Source organism: Salvelinus sp. IW2-2015, linkage group LG26, assembly GCF_002910315.2.
Source record: "Salvelinus sp. IW2-2015 linkage group LG26, ASM291031v2, whole genome shotgun sequence".
Lineage (NCBI taxonomy): Eukaryota > Metazoa > Chordata > Actinopteri > Salmoniformes > Salmonidae > Salvelinus > Salvelinus sp. IW2-2015.
Window position 1 is genome coordinate 35,687,367 of NC_036866.1, and position 26,677 is coordinate 35,714,043.

The 26,677-nt window shown below is 45.4% G+C and overlaps 2 protein-coding genes and 1 long non-coding RNA gene across 4 annotated transcripts in view; all 3 read left to right on the plus strand.

Moving 5' to 3' along the window:
• btbd11b (BTB (POZ) domain containing 11b) overlaps positions 1-7,786 on the plus strand; it is a 138,492-nt gene extending 130,706 nt beyond the window's left edge. For both annotated transcript variants that reach the window (XM_023971390.1, XM_023971391.1), the window contains 6 exons: positions 1,622-1,727; positions 3,051-3,153; positions 4,183-4,264; positions 5,321-5,389; positions 5,686-5,799; positions 6,106-7,786. In XM_023971390.1, the coding sequence (XP_023827158.1) occupies positions 1,622-1,727; positions 3,051-3,153; positions 4,183-4,264; positions 5,321-5,389; positions 5,686-5,799; positions 6,106-6,315 (684 nt within the window). In that variant the 3' untranslated portion in view covers positions 6,316-7,786. The remainder of the gene's footprint in view (positions 1-1,621; positions 1,728-3,050; positions 3,154-4,182; positions 4,265-5,320; positions 5,390-5,685; positions 5,800-6,105) is intronic.
• The window catches only part of LOC139023065 (uncharacterized), a 234,347-nt gene that overhangs the window by 183,652 nt on the left and 24,018 nt on the right, over positions 1-26,677 (plus strand). The gene's annotated exons all lie outside the window — the stretch shown is intronic.
• On the plus strand, positions 10,616-24,803 carry mlc1 (modulator of VRAC current 1). The gene is made up of 12 exons (XM_023970628.2): positions 10,616-10,705; positions 18,607-18,915; positions 19,250-19,339; positions 19,700-19,753; positions 21,669-21,770; positions 21,998-22,099; positions 22,375-22,446; positions 22,641-22,757; positions 22,951-23,007; positions 23,098-23,220; positions 23,528-23,689; positions 24,242-24,803. The coding sequence occupies exons 2-12, from the start codon at positions 18,682-18,684 to the stop codon at positions 24,320-24,322; spliced, it is 1,194 nt and encodes a 397-aa protein (XP_023826396.1). The 5' UTR covers positions 10,616-10,705; positions 18,607-18,681; the 3' UTR covers positions 24,323-24,803.

Below are 26,677 nucleotides of genomic sequence, written 5' to 3' on the forward strand. Positions count from 1 at the left end.
GATTCACTGCAGCATTAGATCCAACAGAATATCTCAGTAATATATTAGAACTAGAATCTCCTATTTTGAGTCTCACAATAGAATGCCTTTCATTTCCAATCTAACTTGTGGCCTGTCATGTAGTAGGGTGTGTGCATTATTGCTGGGAGAGAGAGCAGATGAACACACACATGCACATGGGCACTCACAGACAAACACACACATACACACTTAAGCACACACATACTTATGCACTCTCTCTCTCTCTCTCTCTCTCTCTCTCTCTCTCGCTCTCTCTCTCTCTCCTCTCTCTCTCTCTCTCTCTCTCTCTCTCTCTCTCTCTCTCTCTCTCTCTCTCTCTCTCTCTCTCTCTCTCTCTCTCTCTCCTCTCACTCTCTATCTCTCACACACACCAAACACACACATGGACACACATTGCCCTCTCCTGTCCCATTCCAGCAGCTGCCCTTGTCCCTGTCAGGGTTGATCTATGGCGGAGGCAGTGACCCCATCTCTCTGAGACCCCAGGGACCCCGTCACTGTTTGTCCTGTCATATCCCCGCTAATGATGTGTGACTTCAAGGTAGAACACATTCATCTTCCTCTAGCCAGACTGAGTGTGTGCCAGTCTATTCACACCTCCTTGTTCTCCTTGTTTAACACACACAAAGGAAGGCTGACGCACAACAGAGAGGGAGTGACACAGAGAACATTTGTACATTTGTTTTTCTGTTCACGATGTGATATGAGAATTTGCCTGTGTTATGTTTCAGTAGTTCTACTGTGTCTCTCAGGAGAGTATACATCAGGTATCTGTGTGACACATTTTAATAGCTTTTGTTTGTACAACTACGCGAGCTCAGCCTCTGCCTGGAAAGTTTAAAAAAAAAACACATGAACCTCCTTGTGGAGTGAAGTGGCTGGTAATTGATGTTGGAGGCGTCATGCTAGCGTGGTGCAGGGAGGCAGATTTGTTGAATACACAGAGGAATTGTTCTATAAAGCGCACAGGTCCATTGTGTATGCGTGCGTGTATGTGCGCGCGTGTGTGTGCATGCGAGTGTGCGAGACGGGTGTGTGCATGCTACTACCCCTCTACCTTCTCTGCCATAGGCTCTAGTACCACACACAGTGACTCAGACACACCCTCCGACAGGAGAAACCCATTCTGTCCCTGGAGACGTCTCACGCTCAAGCCCGACACATTATGTTTATCATCGTCGCGTGGATATACAGCACAGACAACAGCATTATAGCTACTGTACATCAGTGTGATACTCACCCCATCCACGGATAAAGGGTGGGTCACCTGATGTCTGCAAGTGGCCTTTACTAATGGTTGACTGTGAACTACTGTGCTTGACCAGTTAGTCGCCTTTGTGACTTGGGATATTTGAAGATTTGTTAGTGAATGTGGTAGTGGATATCTCTACATGAATATGCCTTTTAAATGATGGGTATGGAGTAATCTCGGAACCCAGAACTAAATTCTCTCATAAACGCAGACCTCCGACCTGCTAATGGATTGCGGGTGTTGGGAGAGACTGGGTATGGAGTGTTGTATCTAAATACACATGTATTGTGGGTATGGAGTGTATAAAACCAGTCTGATGTCTAACCCCTCCTGTCTGTTATGTTCCAGAATGAGGTAATCAGCCAGCAGCTGTCAGTGATCTTCACCCAGTGCTACGGGCCATACCCCATCCCCAAACTCACAGAGATCAAGAGGAAACAGACCTCACGCCTGGGTGAGCACTAGAATTAGGATTTTGACACTTTGCAGCAATAGCTAGACTTCTACATATACACTACATGACCAATAGTATGTGGACACCTGCTCATCGAACATCTCATTCCAAAATCCTGGGTATTAATATGGAGTTGGTCCCCCCTTCACTGCTATAACAGCCTCCGCTCTTCTGGGAAGGCTTTCCACTAGATGTTGAAACATTGCTGCGGGGACTTGCTTCCATTCAGCCACAAGAGCATTAGTGAGGTCGGGCACTGATGTTGTGCGATTAGGCCTCGCAGTTGACGTTCCAATTCATCCCAAAGGTGTTCAATTGTGTTGAGGTCAGGGCTCTGTGCTCACTCCGATCTCGACAAACTATTTCTGTATGGACCTCGCTTTGTGCACGGGGGCATTGTCATGCTAAAACAGGAAAGGGCCTTCCCCAAAATGTTGCCACAAAATTGGAAGCACAGAATCGTCTAGAATGTCATTCATTGTATGCTGTAGCGTTAAGATTTCCCTTCACTGGAATTAAGGGGCCAAGCTCACACTTTACAGTTGCCACAATGCATTTGGGCAGGTAGTGTTCTCCTGGTATCCGCCAAACCCGAATTCGTCCATCTGACTGCCAGATGGTGAAGCATGATTCATCACTCCAGAGAAGGTGTTTCCACTGCTCCAGAGTCCAATGGCGGTGAGCTTTACACTCCTCCAGGCGACACTTGGCATTGTGCATGGTGATCTTAGGCTGCTCGGACATGGAATCCCATTTCATGAAGCTCCCGATGAACAGTTCTTGTGCTGAGGTTTCTTCCAGAGGCAATTTGGAACTCGGTAGTGAGTGTTGTAACCGAGGACAGACGATTTTTACACGCTATGCGCTTCAGCACTCGGCGGTCCTGATCTGTGAACTTGTGTGGCCTACCACTTCACGGCTGAGCCATTATTGCTCCTAGACGTTTCCACTTCACAATAACAGCACTTACAGTTGACCGGAGCAGCTCTAGCAGGGCAGAAATTTGACGAACTGACTTGTTTGAAAGGGTACCACGTTGAAAGTCACTGAGCTCTTCAGTAAGGCCATTCTACTGCTAATATTTGTCTATGGAGATTGCATGGCTGTGTGCTCAATTTTATACTCCTGTCAGCAATGGGTGTGGCTGAAATAGCCAAATCCACTAATTTGAAGGGGTGTCCACATACTTTTGTATATATAGTGTATCACACTGCACAGATTCACATGAACATARAGACATGTGCCATCTGGTGGCTAAAGATAGTAATAAACTGGGTATTCAGAAGTGACTTGCAATACATGATGAATCTGTGTGCCTTCCAGACCCTCACTTCCTGAACAACAAGGATATGTCAGATGTGACCTTCCTGGTGGAGGGCAAGCCCTTCTACGCCCACAAAGTCCTGCTCTTCACCGCCTCCGGCAGGTCAGAACGCTGCACTGCACTCTCTCACACAGACACAGACACACAGGACAAGTTTTCCGGACACAGACTAAAACACACTTTCAACGGAGATTCTCCAATCATGATTTCTAATCTTGGATAGGCTTAAACTGCATCTGGGSATATTCCTACATTTCCCCTTGCCCCTAGATCTGAAATGATTGGATAAGTGTAAGTGAAATGGTATAAATTCCCCTCAGATAGGGGAATCTGAGGGAAAGTGAGAGCTTTTCCTGATCAGGTCACTAAAAACTCCTGTCCCCAACTACCCATACATAACTCAAAATCATTAATGCCGAGGTCATTTGATCCCTATATTTCAAATGTGCTTGTGTTTCACCATATAGATCTGGATACGTGCGCCATCTGTACTCTGCTTACACCATTGACACACACACACACACACGCACACACACACACACACACACACACACACACACAAACACAGCGATTGCACATTGGCTACACAATGATGAAAAATATGACTGACTGCAGATATGTGTAGAGACTGTATCTATATTGTCAGTGCGTTGATCCATAATGTCATTTTCTCTGGCCTTTGGGACCCTAAGAATACTCTCACTTCAGATCCTGTCACATGTCATTAAGGATGATTGACCCGATAGGTCATACAGTGAGTGAGGGCTTGTCACAAGATGGTTGATGTCCTTGACAATGCTCTGTTGACGTGTTCTGGAGATCTGGTGGTATGTGTGAGGGGCCTTGTAAAAACATGGATCATATTTTAATGGATGGGAACCATTACCTTATCTATACCGTAAAATACACCGTTTTTTCAGTCAGTGTGTTTTACTCTGTGACATAGAATACAGTGTATGACTTGATCACAACAGTGATTACGGTTTTCATTGGTCAAGTGTGAAGACCATGATTGAAACGATTGTGAATCAAGGTTTATTACGGTAATATCAACCAAGATAAGGTTTCTAATTCCTCATTTTCTCTATCTGAGTTGTATTTATCTCTGTCTTTCTCTCTCCTCTCCTCAAGGTTTAAGTCTCTTCTGGCGAACAGACCAGCTGCTGAAAACACATGTATTGAAATCAGCCACGTCAAATACAACATATTCCTGGTATGTTCAAAGAGAAAACAACTGTTCTGTTTACTTAGATATCTGTTTTCCCCTTACAATCTGAACATATCTATACATAGATCCAGAAACCATCCAGACACGTGCACAGATCGGGCTCTACCTGTGCAGACCACATGCCCCTTTCCCCTTCCAGTTTCTAAAGTGCCCTTTTATTGTTGCTCTGAACCCACTGCCCGCAAGTCGTTGTTAAATATGTGTAATTTACAGTGTTGGGGAAGCTACTCTGAAAATGTAGTTTACCAAGCTACCAATCACTTCACCCTGGAAGAAGTTAAGCTACACTACAGCTACACTTAAGAAACATATCGTTGACTTAACTAAAGTTACTTTGAAAAAGTAGTTCACTACATCCAAACTACTTAAATGTTCAATATGTAAATCTGAAATGTCGTAGACTACAAATTGCATGAACAGATCATTTCTGGGTCAGATGTTAACAGAATGTGTCCATTTAGCCGAATAACCACAACAACTCTGTTTCAAGTGAGAATTAGGCAGGTCTGATGCTGAAAAAGAAAGTCAATTCTTACCTACTTTACTCATATTCTCTTGTTTAGTTCCTGTAGTTAGCTACAATGCTACATGGCAAAAAAAGTATTTATCTACTGAAAACACTAGTGGATTTGAATGTAGATGAACTACCACCAAGCTACTGTCAAATGTAGTCCAATTACTATCTGAACTACATATAGGTCACGACTCCCCAACACAGGTCATTTAATTAGCCATGAAGATTTGGCCATCTATTGCTTTTATGTAACTTAATAATCAAAGTCATAATTGCTGTGTCTGTGTCCGGTTCGTGCAGAAATTATTTTATTTTGGGTGCCTTTTTTTTTTAATGAGTACCTGCCCCTTAAAAGGTCTGTGCACGGCCCTGCATATATCATACAATGTTGTGATACGTTGTCAAAATGGACTGTTCATACAAAAAAAAAGAACCCACATTATTTCCCATGACAAATCCATTTCCAGGTCGACTGAGTCTAGGTTTTATGAACGTTGTGTAAACGTCAGTTCTCACTACTGTTACAGCTGGTGATGCAATACCTGTACTGCGGTGGGGCGGAGCATCTGCACATTAGAAACACAGAGATTATGGAGGTAAAACTGGTACAGTAGCTCACTTCTGGACATTGTCAGTCATGCTGAGTCATAACCTCTACGATGCAGTGAATCCTAGACTGATATGGATGCATGAATGTAGATACCTGATATGAGAAGATTAATATTCTATTTGTCACAGTTCGTTAGAAGCAGTAATACAATATATGTCCAACAATATGTAATACTTTACCTAGCCTGGACCCAGATCTATGTCGTTGTGACCATAGGTCAGGAGTTAAGGCAGCACAAATAGATGCCACCAGGCTATAACTCCTCTTTTTTGGTGTGTGCAGCTGCTGTCAGCGGCCAAGTTCTTCCAGCTGGAGGCGCTGCAGAGGCACTGTGAGGTCATCTGCTCTAAGAACATCAACACAGAAACCTGTGTGGAGATCTACAGCCACACCAAGGTGAGAGGGTCGAGTTGAGTTGAGAATGGATGTTTATGTGGATGGTTGGGTTTGGGAGTCGCCATGTGCATGTCTACTGTCTATCCATGTATGTGTGTGTGTGAGGCCGTAGGTGTGCGYGTGTGTGTGATCATGTGTAAACATCTTTGCCTGTGGTTGCCTGCCTGCTAGGTGTCTCTGTGTTTGTCTGTGCTGCTGCAGTACGCACTGTAGGCATGTGTGTGCGTGTGAGCAAAAATGAATAGGTTTGGCATACATCTCAAACTAGGCAACACTCATCTGTTCTCCAACCTTTCGCTCTATCAGTTCCTGGATGCCCCAGAGTTGGCTGCCTACATCGAGGGCTACTTCCTGAAGAACATGGTGGTGCTGATCGAGCTGGAGCCCTTCAAAACGCTGCTGTACGACACGCCCCCAGGCAGCCCCGCCACAAACGTACTGCTGGACCTGGAGAAGACCCTGGGCATCCGCATCCAGTCCATCCACCTGTCCTCCTCCAAGGGCTCCATCGTCTGATTGGTTGATTGATTGGTTGGTTGGTTGATTGATTGATTGATTGATTGAGCTGCTACTGGGACTGGAACTGTCTATCTGTCACCATTGTCCCCAGTACAATACATACCTGTACTGAACCACAATCGACAGTAACGCTATTGAATCACTTGCTGTGCTGACTCACGTCATTGCCATTCCCCTGCAGCCTACTGAGCCTAGGTCCGAGCAGTTAGGCGAAGTGGACAGCACTGGAACCTCAGAAATGTCCGTAGAGCTGTAGTAAAGCTGATTGATCAAAGCAATAGTGGGACTATATCGCTGAGACCCAGTGAGAAGAGTGTGTGTGTCTGGGATCATTTGTAAAGCTCCAGTCAACATTGCTTCGCTCCTTGACATTAGTCTCCAGACTGCAGTCAAACCTGCCATTGTCCACTTGTATTCTGGACAGAATCGTTGTTGGTACTTTTCTTAGCATTGTTCTGCAATCCTACATAGCTTTATAGTCTATTTATGACTGGACCTAGCCAAACTAAACATAAGAGCAGACCTGGGTTCAAATACTATTTGAAATCTAGTCTGCCCGGAGTGTCAGATGGGTGGGGTTTGCACTTTTGCGACTAATCTATTGGTTCCATTGCGACAGGGAAGCTCAATCGCCCAGTACTTAAAAGGATTTAAAAGGATTTCAAATAGYATTTGAACCTAGGTCTGTTAAATGTAACGGTGATATATGGACATACTGTTTGTCATGTGTTCATATGTTTCAAGGGAGTCATGCAAAGGAGAGAGGTATTGGGAAATTCTTCAAGCTACGTTTGGGAAAGCAGGAACASATTTCCTTCCTTCGTCCGCTGTTAGAACTGTGTAAATATTGTGAATAAAACACAGAGCTTTGGCTCTTCCTGTAAGTTAATGTATATATCCTACAGATGTTTCTTCTCATGCGTCTCACCATTGAATATTGCTGTAAAAAAAAACGCTCTTCTTTTCAATGTGTTATCGTTCTGTATGTTTCAAGTTGCATGTCACGAGAATGACTGTTTTGTTTGTGTTCAGTTTGGTTTAAGAGTGGCATGAGACTGTAGGAGTGAGTGGGAGGGGTATAGGAGTGATACTGTCAGCATGCATCTCTAATTGTGTAGAAGTGTACTGGTGTCTTCATTTCAGGGGAGAACGACGAAGGGCCTGGATCTGTATTCAAAAAGTGTCTCAGAGTGGTAGTGCTGATCTAGGATCAAGCCCTCCTGTCTGTTTCGTCTTATTCATTATGACCTAAAAGGCTAAAACAGGCCCTAGATCAGCACACGTACTCTGAGACATTTTATGGTTAGGGGCCTGGTTCAAAATATTACCAGGGTCTTAAACCGGTCTTAAATCTTAAACCGGAGAAGCGTCTTTTGTGTTTTYCAGACATTGTGAAACCACATGTAAATGTGTGACTTAATATCTGTTTCCTCTATAAAGATTAATATAAAGAGTTATATGAATCCTCTCTCGACTGGTACAATTCTTGGCTCGACAACAATCTCAACTATTTTTCCTGCTGTGAAACCTTCAAACCTAAGTAAATGTTTTCCAGTTGTTGTTGGAACCTGTGGATTTGCCCTCTGGTCTTCTGTCATTAGCTGGATCCCCCATGGTGGAAGGTTTGGATGGTTGTCTTCGATCCCAGCTAGGGAGTTGGTTCTGTGATACAACCACACACTTAGCAAGCTGTTCTACAGAGAATGAGTGATTTTTTGGCTGCATCCCAATTCTCCACCCTTCTCTCAGTGTGCACTTGCAGTCTTCCAGTCATGGATTTAAAAGTGGTGGAAACTGCCTCCAGCCAATGCTTATGCCAATCCAATGGTTTTAAATCCATGACAGTGGATTGCGCACTTGCGCACTGCAAGTGCACACTTTGGGAGAAGTTTGGAAAATCGGGATGTAGCCTTAGAATACAATCCTGACAACGTTGTCTTGTGCTACTGTTCAACCCATCTGTGATCATTAGATGTGAATGCCTTTAGCCTGGTCTCCAACGTGATATGATCCGTTTCACTATCGTCTCACTCCACGAAAGGGGGCGTATCAGTTTGGATTCTGGGCTAGAATGTCTGCAGAGCACTGCTGGAGCCCAATAGACAGGATTCAATGCTGGGAACATACAATGCACAGTGTAAATAAGGCAGTATACAAACAGGATTGTGATATTATTAGCAAAGTAACTCTGTGTCTAGAGGGAGAGAATACAAGTGGTCAGAGATAAGTAGTCAGCATTCGAGAAGGACAGAGAAGAGAGAGAGAGAGAGAGAGGCAGCCAGTCAGAGAGAAGAGAGATGGAGTTTAAAAGGGAGAAGAGAGAATCAGTGCCATTGTAACAGCAGTGCAGAGAAAACAGGCGTGTCATTGTACTTCGCTCTTCTCTTCTCTAGTCAAGAATCTGTGGTTCTACTTTACGGAACAGTGCTATAGCATCAATGAACTGCTGCATAATGGACTCCTAACTCTACTCTTTTCCGTCTCCACAGTGTTTTCTCCCTTGGCTGTTTATGTGACAGATTGTTTAGATTCATTGTGCAGTTGGATGTTATTTATTATCAAATTGAGGCCACCATGCTGGCTGCCAGCCTGTCTGTCCTGTCCTGTCCTGTCCTGTCCTGTCCTGTCCTGTCTGTCTGTCTGTCTGTCTGTCTGTCTGTCTGTCTGTCTCTGTCTGTCTGTCTGTCTGTCTGTCTGTCTGTCTGTCTGTCTGTCTGTCTGTCTGTCTGTCTGTCTGTCTGTCTGTCAGTAGCAGCAGCAGCCAAGTGTCTGGCCTGCCAAACAACATAATGAATCAAAATAAAACCATTACTCCTCATGTGTACAACACGGCAGGACTATAAGGACACCCCAGGTTAGTTTCCTCTGTGTGTTTTTCTATTTGCAGGATAGATAGGTTTTTAAGAGGAACTAGTCCTCTCCCACAATATGTATGTAGGCCTACTTATGTTGCCATGCAAATTCACCTATGGGGCATTTAAGGATTCTATTACATGATATTCTATTCTACTCTCCACTGCTTCAAACTTCTTCAAAACTCAGACATGATAGATCAACAACTCTGTGCTCTGCTATAACCTTAGACACAGAATGGTACTGTGTTGAACTAAAGGCCTATGCTTTACTGAGACTGAGCAGCCATTCCATGTCTTGCGTTTGTTGAATTGTCCAGTGTGTGTAGAGGGGACGGAGGAAGGTGGAGGGGTGGAGGAGTTGTTGAAGAGTATCCATGGAAACGGCTGTCCAGGAACAATTTTAAACCAAGAGTATACTGCTTTGTTCAGAGTCTGAATGGAATCCCTGCTTGCGGGAACACACACTCTCTCTCTCACACACACACACACACACTTTAAACACACACACAAACACTTTAAACACACACTAATTATATTCAAAAGGATGTAATTCAGGGAAAAGTATTATGRGGAAACTGATGTGAGACACTGGAATGAATTTCCATCAGATTAGCTGTTGCAGATGTGGCATGAAATCACGTGAACCAAATGCCTCTCTGTCTCCTCTTTTCTAAAGCCCTGCCGGACAATTTGATTTACTGGACTGTGAAGTGTAGCTAGCAACTGTTGGTCAGGCAATGGCAAGGAGCAGGGGGAACTTCTAGAGGGGAGAACCCAGAGTTATTTAACTGAAACAATGAGATTATTCTCGCTATGTGTGTGTTTTGTGTGGGATGTGTGTGGTGTGTGTGTGTTTGTGTGTGTTGTGGTGTGTGTGTGTGTGTGTGTGTGTGTGTGTGTGTGTGGTGTGTGTGTGGTTGTGTGTGTGTGTGTGTGTGTGTGTGTGTGTGTGTGTGTGTGTGTGTGTGTGTGTGGTGTATTCAGTCTACAGTTATGTGACTGTTTGTCCCTATACCTTATGGAATTTGTGTGTGTCCGTGTGTTTGACCAAGTATCTGGGCCTGACTGTGTGTATTAGCTAAAGTGTGTTTGTATGTTCTCAGTGTGTGGGCAGATGGGTGGAAGGACAGAAGGGAAAGGTGGTCTGCCCTATCTATCTCTGCCCCTAGTGCGAGCCCCTTCTCCCCTTGTTTCTCTCCCCTCCTCCTCTCCTTTCCGCCTCTCSTCTCCCCTCTTTGTCATTCACAGGCTGTATGCCTCTGGCACAGAACGCGCTGGCAGCCTGAGAGGCATGGGTTTTTGTTCCCCTCTTTGAAAACAGCTAGCTCCAGAATTTTGTTCTCTCTTCTAAAGAGAGTGAGAGAGAGGGAGGGTGAGAGTGGGAGAGAGAGGGGGAGAGGGAAGAAACTTCTTTCCGACCGACAAAAACAAGTGTCTTCTATATGGGATTATAAAATTGCTGTGTGTCCATTGAGAGAGAACTTGTGGGTAGATAAGTTGGGGGAGAAACTACAAGACGGACAACTAAACAGGTGAGTGGGAGAGGAATACAAGGGAATGGGAGAGGAGAGGAGGGGAAGGAGACGGTGGAAAGGGGGGTGTTTGAGTCAGACGAGACCTGTAGGAGAGAGGGGAGTGGGTGTTGTTTTTGAAGTTCTGTAGGATTCATTGATGTGTGAACATTTATTTGCGTGTACTTCCATTTGTATTATTCTTGTTCCTTGATATCCCCTTTTTATCCTCTATCCGCTCAAAGTTATACCTATTTTTACTACACACCATTTTCACTCAGAGGTATATAATGCWCTCAACTACTTTGATGAATATAACTCATAATACATCTTGTTGATCTTCTATATTTTATTGGAAAGAAGATTCAAGAAATCAAGATAAATGGTAAATAAAACAATTTTGTCTTATGACACTATGTGCTAAATCCTTATTTATCAACTGATAATTTATTGAAACCAATCAATCAATCAAGTTTATTTTATATAGCCCTTCGTACATCAGCTAATATCTCGAAGTGCTGTACAGAAACCCAGCCTAAAACCCCAAACAGCAAGCAATGCAGGTGTAGAAGCACGGTGGCTAGGAAAAACTCCCTAGAAAGGCCAAAACCTAGGAAGAAACCTAGAGAGGAACCAGGCTATGAGGGGTGGCCAGTCCTCTTCTGGCTGTGCCGGGTGGAGATTATAACAGAACATGTTCAAAATGTTCATAAATGACAAGCATGGTCAAATAATAATCAGGAATAAATGTCAGTTGGCTTTTCATAGCCGATAATAACTTATTATTTCCATTTGTGCAGCCATTTTATCTCCCTAAAGAACCAAAGATAATGACGTTATCGTTTGATCCCGATTCTGATTTCTCAAAGTGTCTGAATGTCACACAATAAATGATTGATTGAATAAATGATTGATTCAGATACTGATTCTGTACATCTCACAAAGTGTTGGAGCCCTTCCCTGCAGTCAAATGACCTACCGGTCTCATGGTGGAATGTTATTCATATTTTTCATAGTTTCATAATTAATCATCATTATTCAACAACAAAAAAACTTGCCTAAAAGCCAGTGTTTCTACACTCTTAGAAAAAAAGATGCTATCTAGAACCTTAAAGGGTTCTTCGGCTGTCCCCAGGGATGAACTGGGAATGAAAAATGGCCCTGGACTTTTTGACTCAGACCGGCCCACCAAAACCCCCCAGCGATACACAACCATCCACACAACCCACGCCACACTTTATGAAAAACAAGATTGCTGAACAATATTTATAACAATGACTTTAGTAAAATAGATGTAAAATAGAACAAGGGGTATGTGTTGCTCTAGAGGGAGGCTGGCTGGAAGARGCACGTATTGGCACAATGGCACTGGCAGCAAGGTGGCAAGGATATATGGAAACATCTGACCTGTAAAATAAATAATACAGGAAGAAATTTGTTGGTGAAAAGACTGGTGAGTAGGCAAGTCATAGAATAAAATTAAAATAAACATATTTCCTACCTCGTTAAATTAGTAATTTCTGCAGCAGCTCACTTCTCTCAGCAGTGCCATCTATAACCAGGTCACTGTCCAGGGCCATTAAAACATCTCGCTCAGTAGCCATGAGCATAAAAGCCTCCAGGTGCTGTTGAGATAGAGTGCTTCTGAGCCTACTCTTGATGAATTTCAGAGTAGAGGGGCTCCGCTCGCAAGCTACCTGAGTTACTGACAGGGTAAGTAGGATCTTGTAAGCAAGGCCCAGGATGTGGTATGCGTCGGTCAATAGATTGTACTGACTAAGAATACGGTAGCAACACACTGGACAGTCCTTGCAAGATGAACAGCTCTTGTTCACCATCTCCACCTCGTCTTTATTTCCTTCAGGTCCATGATCCTCCATAGTCCTGGTTGTGTATTCTTCAAATCCCGATTGCTTTAACCYAGTCCACTGTTCTGCCAGACTCATGAGCTCACTCTGTAAATTGGCTACCATTGCTCTGCTGTCAAATTTGATCAAACATTTTCTTAGTTCTTGAAGGGCTGTCTGTGGAAGGCCACTGGCACTGGATGTTAGCTGACTAAAGTTTTTAGGGTCCAGAAGAGCCATGTTGGCATACAAAGTGCCATGACTCAGAAATTGTCGATGGATGCTATCTATAATTGTATCCAGAATTTGATTATGGACACCAATCTGCCCCAGTAAAAGTCTCATCTTGTGCCATCTCTCCAGGCATGGTTTTCTTCTTTCTGGCCCTTTTCGTTGGCAGAGTGGTCTCTAACTCCAGCTCTGTTTAATCATCCCGTTTCTATAACTTCGAATTCGAATGAGTTCGAATAACAGACTGGAAGCTTCTAAAGGAGGGTGGTGCTTGGAATCATTGTTCTTCCTCTGTCAACCATGGTTACCTGCAAGGAAACACGTGCCATCATCATTGCTTTGCACAAAAGGGATTCACAGGCAAGGATATTGCTGCCAGTAAGATTGCACTTAAATCAACCATTTATCGGATCATCAAGATCTTCAAGGAGAGCGGTTCAATTGTTGTGAAGAAGGCTTCAGGGCGCCCAAGAAAGTCCAGCAAGCACCAGGACCGTCTCCTATAGTTGATTCAGCTGTGGGATCGGGGCACCACCAGTACAGAGCTTGCTCAGGAATGGCAGCAGGCAGGTGTGAGTGCATCTGCACGCACAGTGAGGCGAAGACTTTTGGTGGATGGCCTGGTGTCAAGAAGGGCAGCAAAGAAGCCACTTCTCTCCAAGAAATACATCAGGGACAGCTGAGGACTGAGGTAAAGTCTTTTTCTCTGATGAATCCCCTTTCCGATTGTTTGGGGCATCCGGAAAAAAGCTTGTCCGGAGAAGACAAGGTGAGCGCTACCATCAGTCCTKTGTCATGCCAACAGTAAAGCATCCTGAGACCATTCATGTGTGGGGTTGCTTCTCAGCCAAGGGAGTGGGCTCACTCACAATTTTGCCTAAGAACACAGCCATGAATAAAGAATGGTACCAACACATCCTCCGCGAGCAACTTCTCCCAACCATCCAGGAACAGTTTGGTGACGAACAATGCCTTTTCCAGCATGATGGAGCACCTTGCCATAAGGCAAAAGTGATAACTAAGTGGCTCGGGGAACAAAACATCGATATTTTGGGTCCATGGCCAGGAAACTCCCCAGACCTTTAATCCCATTGAGAACTTGTGGTCAATCCTCAAGAGGCGGGTGGACAAACAAAACCCCACAAATTCTGACAAACTCCAAGCATTGATTATGCAAGAATGGGCTGCCATCAGTCAGGATGYGGCCCAGAAGTTAATTGACAGCATGCCAGGGCGGATTGCAGAGGTCTTGAAAAAGAAGGGTCAACACTGCAAATATTGACTCTTTGCATCAACTTCATGTAATTGTCAATAAAAGCCTTTGACACTTATGAAATGCTTGTAATTATACTTCAGTATTCCATAGTAACATCTGATAAAAATATCTAAAGACACTGAAGCAGCAAACTTTGTGGAAATTAATATTTGTGTCATTCTCAAAACTTTTGGACACGACTGTACATTGGTGGTTAGTCTCTAATTTGTTAATGCTAAGTACTAACTTGTCAATAATCATAACCATTCATGCATAACAATGACTTCAACATTTCGAAAGTTTGGTGTAGTACGTCAACCTTTTTTAAATGTCCTGCCCCATCCAGGCTGTGACTGGTCTGTTCACAAAAAGTGACATTGACGAGCGCTTGTTTCAACAAATGGCACCCGATATAGCTAAATAGCCAGCTAGCTAAACCCAAACATTGCTTATCTTCTCCCTATTGTTTTCTGTCTTACCGCTTCAGCTGCAAAACCTTGACTATTGCTGGGCTCAATGGACTGCTCTCTCTGCTCTCTCTCCTCTCTGCTGCCAGTGCCTTCAGGCTCACTAGGCTGGGATGATTGACTGGTAACGGCGACAAATTAGTAATTTGTTATTTTAAAACATTTGGCTGCATCAGCCTCAAGGGACTTCAACCTCTTCTCTCTCTGCTTATCAGCACCACCTTTACGTTTTTCTCTTTTTGTTTGTCCATCTTGCTCCACTCCACTATTTATCCAAATGTCACCACTTAACAGAGATGGGAAAGGGGCGGTGCCCAGGTAAAGATAGAATGGACTGGACCAAAAGTAATCGGCTGGGAGAGAGAGGCTGACAGATGTAATACCCAACCGCAGTGGCAGTGTGTCACGCCCTGACCTTAGAGAGCCTTTTTATTTCTCTATTTGGTTAGGTCATGGTGTGATTAGGGTGGGCATTCTAGGTTTTCTGTTTCTATGTTGGTGTGTTTGATTCCCAATCGAAGGCAGCTGTCTATCATTGTCTCTGATTGGGAATCAGATAGAAGTTGTTAGTTTCCGTTTGGGTTTTGTGAGATCTTGTCTTTGTTTGTTGCATGTTTTGCACTACGAAGCTTTACGTTTTTTGTATTGTTTATTGTTTTTGGTGGAACATTAATAAAGAAAATGGACGCCTACCACGCTGCACCTTGGTCCGGTCATTCTACCAACAAGAGCCATAACAGAAGATCCCACCAAAAACGGACCAAGCAGCGTGGCCAGGAAGACTGGACATGGGAGGACATCCTGGACGGCAAAGGATCCACGAACGAAGCCTCCAGTGATGATCCATGGCACGAAGCCTCCAGTGATGATCCACGGCCCGGAGCCTGTAGTGATGATCCATGGCACGAAACCTCCAGTGATAATCCATGGCACGAAACCTCCAGTGATAATCCATGGCCCGGAGCCTCCAGTGATAATCCATGGCCCGGAGCCTCCAGTGATAATCCATGGCACGAAGCCTCCAGTGATGATCCATGCCCGGAGCCTCCAGTGATGATCCATGGCACGAAGCCTCCAGTGGTGATCCATGGCCCGGAGCCTGTCGTGATAATCCATGGCACGAAGCCTCCAGCGATGATCCATGGCCCGGAGCCTGTAGCGACGGTTCCCTGTCCGGAGCCTGCAGCGACGGTCCCCAGTCCGGAACCTCCAGCGACGGTCCGTAGTCCAGAGTCTCCAGCGGCGGTCCGCAGTCCAGAGCCTCCAGCGGCGGTCCGTAGTCCAGAGTCTCCAGCGGCGGTCGGCAGTCCGGAGTCTCCGGCGGCGATTCGTGGTCTGGAGTCTCCGGCGACGTTCCACGGTCCGGTTCCACRGAAGCGGAGGGATCAGCGTGTGGAGCGGGGGCTACATCCCGAACCGGAGCCGCCACCGAGGAGAGATACCCACCTGGACCCTTAACTATAGAGTCAGGTTTTGCRGCCGGATTCCGCACCTTTGGGGRGGGGGGGATACTGTCACGCCCTGACCTTAGAGAGCCTTTTTATTTCTCTATTTGGTTAGGTCAGGGTGTAATTAGGGTGGGCATTCTAGGTTTTCTGTTTCTATGTTGGTGTGTTTGATTCCCAATCGGAGGCAGCTGTCTATCGTTGTCTCTGATTGGGAATCAGATATAAGTTGTTAGTTTCCGTTTGTGTTTTGTGGGATCTTGTCTTTGTTTGTTGCATGTTTTGCACTACGAAGCTTTATGTTCGTTGTATTGTTTATTGTTTTTGATGGAACATTAATGAAGAAAATGGACGCCTACCACGCTGCACCTTGGTCCGGTCATTCTACCAACGAGAGCCGTAACACAGTGGGCCGGCAGCCCACTCGCATGGGCCAGTCAGACACACAGCACTTGGTTATTTTTATTTAAGCAGTGGCTGGGGTAATTTATATTTTGTGTTGCATGGGCCCCAATTGTCAAGCGGCCCACTGGGAAAACTCCCGGTGCTCCAGATGGCCAGTACGTCATTGGCTGTCCCCATAGGAGAACCCTTTGAAGAACCATTTTTGGTTKCAGGTAGAACCCTTTTGATTCCAGGTTAAACCCTTTTGGATTCTTTGGGTACCAAAATGGGTTCTCTTATGGGGACAGCTGAAAAACCCTTTTGGAACCCTTTTAATTTTTCTATCAACAATGATAAGCCACCAGGGTCTGACAACTTGAATGGAAAATTACTGAGGATAATAGCGCATGATATTGCCACTCCTATATGCCATATCTTCAATCTAAGCCTACTAGAAAGTGTGTGCACTCAGGCCTGGAGGGAAGCAAAAGTAATTCCGCTACCTAAGAATAGTAAAGCCCCCTTTACTGGCTCAAATAGCCGACCAATCAGCCTGTTACCAACCCTGAGTAAACTTTTTGAAAAAATTGTGTTTGACCAGATACAATGCTATTTTACAGTAAACAAATTGGCAACAGACTTTTAGCACGCTTATAGGGAAGGACATTCAGCAAGCACAGCACTTACTCAAATGACTGATGATTGGTTGAGAGAAATTGATGATGAAAAGATTGTGGGGGCTGTTTTGTTAGACTTCAGTGTGACTTTTGACATTATCGCTCATAGTCTGCTGCTGGAAAAACGTATGTATTATGGCTTTACACATCCTGCTATAATGTGGATAAAGAGTTACCTGTCGAACAGAACACAGAGGGTGTTCTTTAATGGAAGCCTCTCCAACATAATCCAGGTAGAATCAGGAATTCCCCAGGGCAGCTGTCTAGGCCCCTTACACATTTTTGCAATCTTTACTAATGACATGTAGCAGTGTGTCTACAGCTACTGAAATGACTGCAACACTTAACAARGAGCTGCAGTTAGTACCAGAATGGGTGGCAAGGAATAAGTTAGTCATAAATATTTCAAAAACTAAAAGAATTGTATTTGGGACAAATCATTCACTAATCCCTAAACCTCAACTAAATCTTGTAATGAATAATGTGGAAATTGAGCAAGTTGAGATGACAAAACTGCTTGGAGTAACCCTGRAATCTGTCATAGTCAAAACATGTTGATACAACGGTAACTAAGATGGGGAGAAGTCTGTCCATAATAAAGCTCTGCTCTGCCTTCTTATCAACACTATCAACAAGGCAGGTCCTACAGGCCCTAGTTTTGTCACACCTGGACTACTGTTCAGTCATGTGTTCAGGTGCCACAAAGAGGGACTTAGGAAAATTACAATTGGCTCAGAACAGGGTAGCACGGCTGGCCCTTAAATGTACACGAGGAGCTAACATTAATGATATGCATGTCAATCTCTCATGGCTCAAAGTGGAGGAGAGATTGACTWCATCACTACTTGTTTTTGTAAGAAGTGTTGACAAGCTGAATGTACCGAGCTGTCTGTTTAAACTACTAGCACACAGCTCAGACACCCATACATACCCCACAAGACATTCCACCAGAGGTCTCTTCACAATCCCCAAATCCAGAATAGACTATGGGAGGCACACAGTACTACATAGAGACATGACTACATGGAACTCTATTCCTCATCAGGTAACTGATACAAGCAGTAGAATCAGATTTTAAAAATAGATAAAAATACCCCTCATGGAACAGCGGGGACTGGGAAAAGACACACACACAGGTACAGACACGTGCATATGCACACAAACGCTAGTACTCTACACACACCTACATTGAAATAACACTGTATGGTGGTATTATCCATTTTGTATTGTAGATATGTAGTGGTGTAATAATGTTATATGATGTACTGTTTTATTTTTTGTTTTATATGTCATGTAAATGCCTTAATGTGTTCGGACCCCAGGAAGAGTAGAGTAATGAGAATCCCTAAAAAATAAAAAMATGACAGACAAGTTTAGCTATATTTCAGTCTTTGGTGATGTATATAAAGTGTAATATTGGGATGCTAACTCAAAATGGAGTACATTTCCACTCTATATCTGACATTGTACAGGTGTCTTCTTTTYTTTAAGCCCATAACCATGTGTGTGAGGTGGATACTTTTGTTTCAAAGTAGATTTATTTAAGACTACCAAGAAAATTTTGTGTGACCCTGATTTAACCCACTGCAGTAAAATGTTCATGTCCTCTCTGACAGACACACACAGGTTCCTCAGACCCAGTGTGACCGTCCCATTGGACTATCTGGGGGCGCTGTCACTCATCTCTCACTATGATGCAGCGGGACGATCTGTCTGCCATGGAGGAGTTCAGCTACACCCAGATGCCCACGCTGGAGAGGGGGTGTGGCGGGGGTACGGTGGGCCGGCGGGGGTGTGCGGAGAGGGAGCGGCCGGAGAGCTACACGGTGGACGTGAGGGCCAGTGACCTGCAGCTTGCCCACTCGGAGAAGCCCATGCACCCCTGCCTCAGCTACAGGACCTGGCTCTACAGCGTTCTCATTGGGGTGAGAGGTCGGGACATCAAGAGTTAAAGGGATGAACAAATGGGGTATTCAAAAAACCCAGTGCTGCTGTAATTGATTACTCAATGCCATTGATTGGTTAGAGAGAGCCCACACATCTGGTTATTCCATTCACATTCGGATTTGAAAACAGAAAAACTAGAGCGTAAAATCATCCCTCAAAGGGGGGAATGTACAACCTCCTCACAGGGGTGAGTGAAAAGAGAACAGGGGTGGGGGGGACAACTTTTTGGTGAACTCTCCTCTTGGCAGTTTACATGCTAACCATTGTGTGGTGTGTGTGTGTGTGTGTGTTGTGTGTGTGTGTGGTTCACAGAGCAGTCTGTTGGTCACAGCAGGCTTCTCTCTCTACCTGGGCAATGTGTTTCCTGCTGCTATGGACTATCTGCGCTGTGCTGCAGGCTCGGTGAGTGGCTCTCAGCTGACCAGAGTCTGAAAACAGGCTGATCCTCATGATCGTTGTTATTATTATGATAATCATCATTACTTGATAGTATAGTAGCTTCAAATTAGAACCCTTACAAGAGCAGAGACACGTGCTTCTAATCATGTTCATTATAATAAAGACAAATCTGCCCAGTTACAAAAATGTTTAACACCTGGTGCCTATGAAACAGCATAGCACTGCAGGCAAGCAAATATTGAGAGTATGTACTATATTTGTGTAATCTTGCATGCCAGGCTTGAGAGCTACAGAGTAGTATATGAAGTATTATGAGAAACTTTCATCTTGTGAGATTAGTATTTGTGTGTGTCTTGGTTTCAGAGTGTCCCGGCAGCAGTTGTCAGCTTTGCCATTGCCAAGAACCATCATGTTGCAGTGAGTACACAACAAATAGGCTTACGCTACTCAATGAGCAAATGTGTATTTGTTGCATGAATGTTGTCCAGGGGCCACTGAGATAGTGCTTAATGCTGTCAGAATGTCCTCTTAATACTGTAAACATGTCCCCGTAATAATGTCAACGTGTCCCCTTAACCTTAATACTGTAAACATGTCCCCATAATACTGTCAACGTGTGTCACGATCGTCTGTAGAATAAACGGACCAAGGCGCAGCATGCTCTGAGTTCCACATCTTTTATTTTGTGAAACTTTAAAAAWTTTWAAAAAAGAAGCCAACAATGACCGTGCAGTACTGAGGTGCCACATGCACTGACTCAAAACAAGATCTCACAAAAACCCAGTGGGGAAATGGCTGCCTATATATGATCCCCAATCAGAGACAATGATAAACAGCTGCCTCTGATTGGGAACCATACCAGGCCAACATAAACATAAAACAACCTAGATAACCCACCCTAGTCACACCCTGACCTAACCAACATAGAGAATAAAAGGCTCTCTATGGTCAGGGCGTGACAGTATTCCCCCCAAAGTTGCGGACTCCGGCCTCAAAACCTGACTCTATAGGGGAGGGTCCGGGTGGGCATCTAGCGTCGGTGGCGGCTCCGGTGCGGGGCGAAGTACCCACTCAGACCACGGGTCTGGCCATGGAGCCGGGTAGAACGCCATCGCCCGGCCTGGGCCTCAGCGCCGAAGAAGACTCCGGCCATGGAGCTGAGTTGGCCGCCGTGCCTGGACTGGGCACCGGCGTAAAGGAAGACTCCGGCCTTGGAGCGGGACTGGATACCGTGCCTGGACTGGGCATCGGCGCAGAGGAAGGCTCCTGCCCTGGAGCGGGACTGGACACCGTGCCTGGACTGGGCATCGGTGCAGAGGAAGGCTCCTGCCATGGAGCGGGACTGGACGCCGTGCCTGTACTGGGCATCGGCGCAGAGAGGGTCTCCTGCCATGGAGCTGGACTGGACGCCGTGTTCGGACTGGGCATTGGCGCAGAGGAAGGCTCCTGCCCTGGAGCTGGAGGTTCTGGACCGTGGACCGTCGCAGGAGGTTCCGGACCGTGGACCGCCGCAGGAGGTTCCCGGACCGTGGATCGTCTCAAGGGGGTTCCGGACTGTGAACCGTCTCAGGAGGTTCCGGACTGTGAACCGTCTCAGGAGGTTCCGGACTGTGGACCGTCTCAGGAGGTTCCGGACTGTGAAACGTGGCCGGAAGCTCTGGACTGGGGACCGTCGCCTGAAGCTCTGGACTGGGGACCGCCGCCTGAAGCTCTGGACTGGGGACCGTCACCTGACGCTCTGGACTGGGGAGGCGCACTGGAGGCCTGATGCGTAGGGCCAGCACAGGTGGCACCGGACTAGTGACACGCACTTCAGGGCAAGTGCGGGGAGCAGGCACAGGACGTACCTGACTGGGAAGGCTCACTTGAGGGAGAGTGCGAGGAGCAGGCACGGGACGTACCGGACTGGGGACACGCACTTCAGGGAGAGTGCGAGGAGGAGGCACAGGACGTACTGGGCTGTGGAGGCGCAACGTGTCCCCTTAATACTGTAAACATGTCCCCGTAATAATGTCAGAATGTCCCCTTAATACTGTCAGAATGTCCCCTTAATACTGTCAGAATATCCCCTTAATATTGTCAGAATGTCCCCTTAATACTGTAAACATGTCCCCGTAATAATGTCAGAATGTCCCCTTAATACTGTCAACGTGTCCCCTTAATACTGTCAGAATGTCCCCTTAATACTGTAAACGTGTCCCCTTAATACTGTTAACATGTCCCCGTAATACTGTTAACATGTCCCCGTAATACTGTCAACATGTCCCCTTAATACTGTCAACATGTCCCTGATGCAGGTGCTAATAATATATTTTACATCTGTGATTGACAGGTGTCAGATTTCCAGGTGGTATTTGTGTCCACCTTCGCTGTGACGACCACTTGCCTGGTGTGGTTTGGCTGTAAGCTGGTGTTGAGTCCCTCTGCTGTCAATGTGAGTCTACAGCCGATCTGTTTTTCTCATCTCTGTGCACCCTAGATGTAGTTGCCCTAAGGCAAAGCCTTGAGGGACTTCAATTGTTTGTTTGCATGATACCTGACTTGCATTACAATCACACACACATGCATGTTGTAGGATACAGATGTTGAATGAATCTCTCTCCCTGTCTCTGACAATCTCTCTTCCCTTCTGTTTCTCTCCCATGGCCCGCCGCTGTTCAGATCAACTTTAACCTCATCCTGCTGATTCTGCTGGAGGTGCTGATGGCAAGTACAGTCATCCTGTCTGCACGCTCTGCAGAGGACTGCTGTAGCCACAGGAAGGTGTGTGTGTTATTGTTAAAGCTGGGAAACAGTATACAGTATGTGCTGGTGTTGCCTGTACTCTTACTCCTCTTATACTGTGCTGTGTAGGATTGTTTGTCTGCATGTCATTATAACATGCCGTCCCTCTCTCTCCCCCTCCCTCCGCACTGTATGTCCTCTCTCTCCCCCTCCCTCCGCACTGTATGTCCTCTCTCCTCCCGTTCTCTCTCTCTCTGATTCTCCCTCTCCCCCACTTTGTCCCGCCTCCTTCTCTCTCCCTTTCTCTCCCTCAGCCAGTGACGTATGACGGTCCTGTGGTTCTGACACCGGCCGTCTTTCCCACCCGACTTCTAAAGGCCTACTCTGTGAGCACATAGACACTGAGTTTCTGTGTTCACGAATGAGATACATTATTACACATTCTACTATGTACTCTTAACAGTGGCTCTAATGTTTGTACTTTGAAACACCACACGTACGCCGGCTACATTGTAGTTCAGCACTTACAGTACACCAGCGTTGATACGGCATCCCAATGGTCACTGCTGTTTTCTGACAGGTGATTGAGGTGATAGTAGGAATCTCGGCTGTGTTTGGCGGTATCATCGCTCTCAACATGGACGTCTTGCTCCCTGGTCCATACCTGTCTGTCACCTTCTTCTGGATCTTAGTGGCTGTGAGTTAAGCTGCCTGTGTTACATTGGGTCTATATAACAGTGGTTCCAAAAAGTGTTGTTCCCGCCAAGGAGGCAAATTGTTTGCAGACACATCCCAGTCTTCATTCATGACCCAATAGTCTGTCTGTGACTCAGCAATGTGGGTAAGAGACTGAATCACCTGTGCCTCTATTTTGGTCCCTGTCTCTGCAGTGTTTCCCCAGTGCCATTGCCAGCCATGTCGTGGCAGAATACCCCAACAAGTGTCTGGTGAGTTTTTAAAGGTTATGTATTCTGGACAGGTGTCACGCTCAACCATTACCTCACTGAAGACTATCTATCCCCCCCGCCGCCTCTCAGGTGGAGATGCTGATTGCCATCAGCAGTGTGACGTCCCCGCTGCTCTTCTCAGCCTCAGGCTTCCTCTCCTGCAGTGTACTCAGTTTCATTGACATCTTCCTGCATGAGGTGCCTACAGCCAAGGTGAGCTGCCTAGTGCTCTGTGACACAGTAGGTAGAGTCTGTGTAAATAGGATGAGCTCAGAAGGACTGCCTCAGGGAAGCCTCCAGCTCAAAGTCATTTTGACAAACATGCTCAAGATATAACTAATGACCATCGAGAAATTCAATGAAATATAAAATCATACAGAGCTTTTCATGTGGTGGTTATAACTCAGATAGTGAGTGAATCCCAAAGTTTTGACAAAGGGACATGTGACATGCTCAAGAATGATTCTGTGGTTGTAACTCAGATGGTGTACCAATACAATATGTATGTGTGTGTCCCTAGCAATCGTATGAGATCCTGCTGCTGATTCTGATGGCGCTGCTGCTGGTGCAGGCAGTTCTGACTCTGGCCACCGTGGTGCACTGTGCCTCCTACAAGAGCCAGCTCCGCATGGGGGGTCCAGAGTGGGATGACAGCCTGCAGCTCCCAGCCTTTCACTCAGAGGTACACACACATACTGTTCACACAGTCATGCAGATTCCCATAGACATGAAGATTCCCATAGACATGAACTAGGACCAACACTCTCCTATTGTACTCTCCTATCATACTGCATACAGTCTCTCCCCCCCCCCCTCTCTCTCTTTCTTCCTCTTGCTGTCTCTCTCTCAAACACGCACGCACGCACGCACACAGACACACACACACACATATCTTTAGCAGATGAGATGTTGTGCTCTATGACTCACTGATGTATATTCACTGATGAAGAGTCACTGACGAAGAGTCACTGATACTTTGACATACTGAGGTGAGAGATGCACCAGCTCTCTGAAAATGTCACTAACATGTGAGGAGGAGTGATGCCTATGTCTAAGCTGGTCATTCATGGAAAAACAGTATGTTGTGCATTGACGGTGTGCAGACTGCAGTGACAAAGTACTGTATAAATGTCTCTGCTCTGTCTCTATTTTCTTTTCTAAATGATATCCTCTCCTTTCCTATCCATCCCCTCCTCCCTGTCCCCTCTTCCCTCCCTCCATCTTGCTCACTCAGCAACAAGCATCCAATGGAACACTGCGGGAGTTTGACAAAGACAAGGCCTGGAAGGCGGTTGTGGTCCAAATGGCACAGTGAACAGAGGAGGAGGAGAAGGAGGACAAAACAGAAAAGACAGACAAGGGAGAGGAAGAAGAAATAAATAATGAATACCGGCAATCAATTTCCCTGTCAGAGAAAAGAAAAAGAAAAGGAGCAAGGACAGGGGGAGGACAAAAGAGTGAGGGAATGGAGAGGAAGGATACAATAGGAAGTGTGTGACGTCATAAGCATTCACATCTCTCTGAGGTCTACATTTTAAAACATGCTATAACAATCTCCTTACTGTGTACAATCTGTAGACAATTGGGTACTCTCATGCCTCTTTGTACTGTATTTGCGGCACAGTATTCTTTCAGTCTTTGTCTGTATGTAGTTATCTTTATATATAGGGCTTTAGGTCAAACTGATATTTACATGGAGATTTACATATACAACAGACCTTCAGTTTTTTACTATAAAACTATTGTGTCCTGATTGTATTCCTGTCATGTCGACAAATAAAACAGTTTACACACCATCATGTCACTTCACCATTTTATGAACGATCATATGTATCAATCCCCTTTTTCAGGCTGGCACATGCTGAAGCACCAAGAAGACTATGCTATTGACTTGTCTTTCTGGTCACAATATACAAATGGCACAAAATACTCAACTCAGCTTTCTAAGTTGGGATACAATGTTCAGCAAACAGCGGTGTCATATGCGACTGTGAGAAAACAAATGTGGTTGTTGGTGGGGAATTGCTAAACACTTGAGTTCCTTCCTTCGATAATGTCTGGAAATACTGTACCATTTGTTTTAATCTATAATGAGCAAAAATATAAACGCAACATGCAACAATTTCAATGATTTTACTGAGTTACAGTTCATATAAGGAAATCAGTCAATTGAAATGAATTCATTATGCACTAATCTATAGATTGAACATGACTGGGCAGGGGCGCAGCCATGAGCGGACCTGAGAGGACATAGGCCCACCCACTTGGGAGCCAGGCCCACCCACTGGAGAGCAGGCCCAGCCAACCAGAATGGGTTTTTCCCCTAAAAAGGGCTTTATTACAGACAGAAACACTCCTCAGCTGTCCGGGTGGCTGGTCTTAGACGATCCCGCAGGTAAAGCAGCCGGACGTGGAGGTCCTAGGCTCACGTGGTTACACGTGGTCTGCGGTTGTGAAGCCGGTTGGACGTACTTCCAAATTTTCTAAAACGACGTTGGAGATAGCTTATCGTAGAGAAATTAACATTACATTATCTGGAAACAGTTCTGGTGGACATTCAGCATGCCAATTGCATGCTCCCTCAAAACTTAAGACACCTGTGACATTGTGTTGTGTGACAAAACTGCACATTTTAGTGGCATTTTATTTGTCAAATCAAATGAAATGTTATTTGTCACATGCGCTGAATACAACAGGTGAAATGCTTACTTACAAGCCCTTAACCAACAATGCAGTTTTAAGAAAAATAAGACTTAAGAAAAATATTTACTAAATTAACTAAAGTAAAAAAATAAAAGAGCAACAATAAAATAACAATAACGAGGCTATATACAGGGGGTACCGGTACCAAGTCAATGTGCGGGGGTACAAGTTAGTCAAGGTAATTGAGGTAATATATAATATATATAATATGTAATATTTACATGTAGGTAGGGGTAAAGTGACTATCCGGGTAGCCATTTGATTAGCTGTTCAGCAGCCTTATGGCTGGGGTGTAGAAGCTGTTAAGAAGCCTTTTGGACCTAGACCTGGTGCTCCGGTACTGCTTGCCGTGCGATAGCAGAAAGAACAGTCTATGACTAGGGTGGCTGGAGTATTTGGCAATTTTTAGGACCTTCCTCTGACACCGCCTGGTATAGAGGTCCTGGATGGCAGGAAGCTTGGCCCCAGTGATGTACTGGGCCGTACGCACTACCCTCTGTAGCGCCTTGCGGTCGGAGGCAGGGCAGTTGCCATAACAGGCAGTGATGCAACCAGTCAGGATGCTCTCGATGGTGCAGCTGTATAACTTTTTGAGGATCTGAGGACCATGCCAAATACTTTCAGTCTCCTGAGGGAGAACAGGTTTAGTCGTGCCCTCTTCACGACTGTCTTGGTGTGTTTGGACCATGTTAGTTTGTTGGTGATGTGGACACCAAGGAACATGAAGCTCTCAACCTGCTACACTACAGCCCTGTCGATGTTAATGGGGGCGTGCTCGGTCCTCCTTTTCCTGTAGTCCACAATCATCTCCTTTGTCTTGATCACGTTGAGGGATGGGTTTTTGTCCTTGCACCACACGGTCAGGTCTCTGACCTCCTCCCTATAGGCTGTCTCATCATTGATCAGGCCTACCACCGTTGTATCGTCAGCAAACTTATTGATAGTGTTGGAGTCATGCTTGGCCACG

Excerpts from the sequence above, each read along its gene's own strand:
- mlc1 (XM_023970628.2), top strand. The coding sequence starts at position 18,682 with ATGATGCAGCGGGACGATCTGTCTGCCATGGAGGAGTTCAGCTACACC. Across the intron at positions 18,916-19,249 it reads TCTACAGCGTTCTCATTGGG|AGCAGTCTGTTGGTCACAGC; the intron begins GTGAGAGGTCGG and ends TGTGGTTCACAG. Across the intron at positions 23,008-23,097 it reads AATACCCCAACAAGTGTCTG|GTGGAGATGCTGATTGCCAT; the intron begins GTGAGTTTTTAA and ends GCCGCCTCTCAG.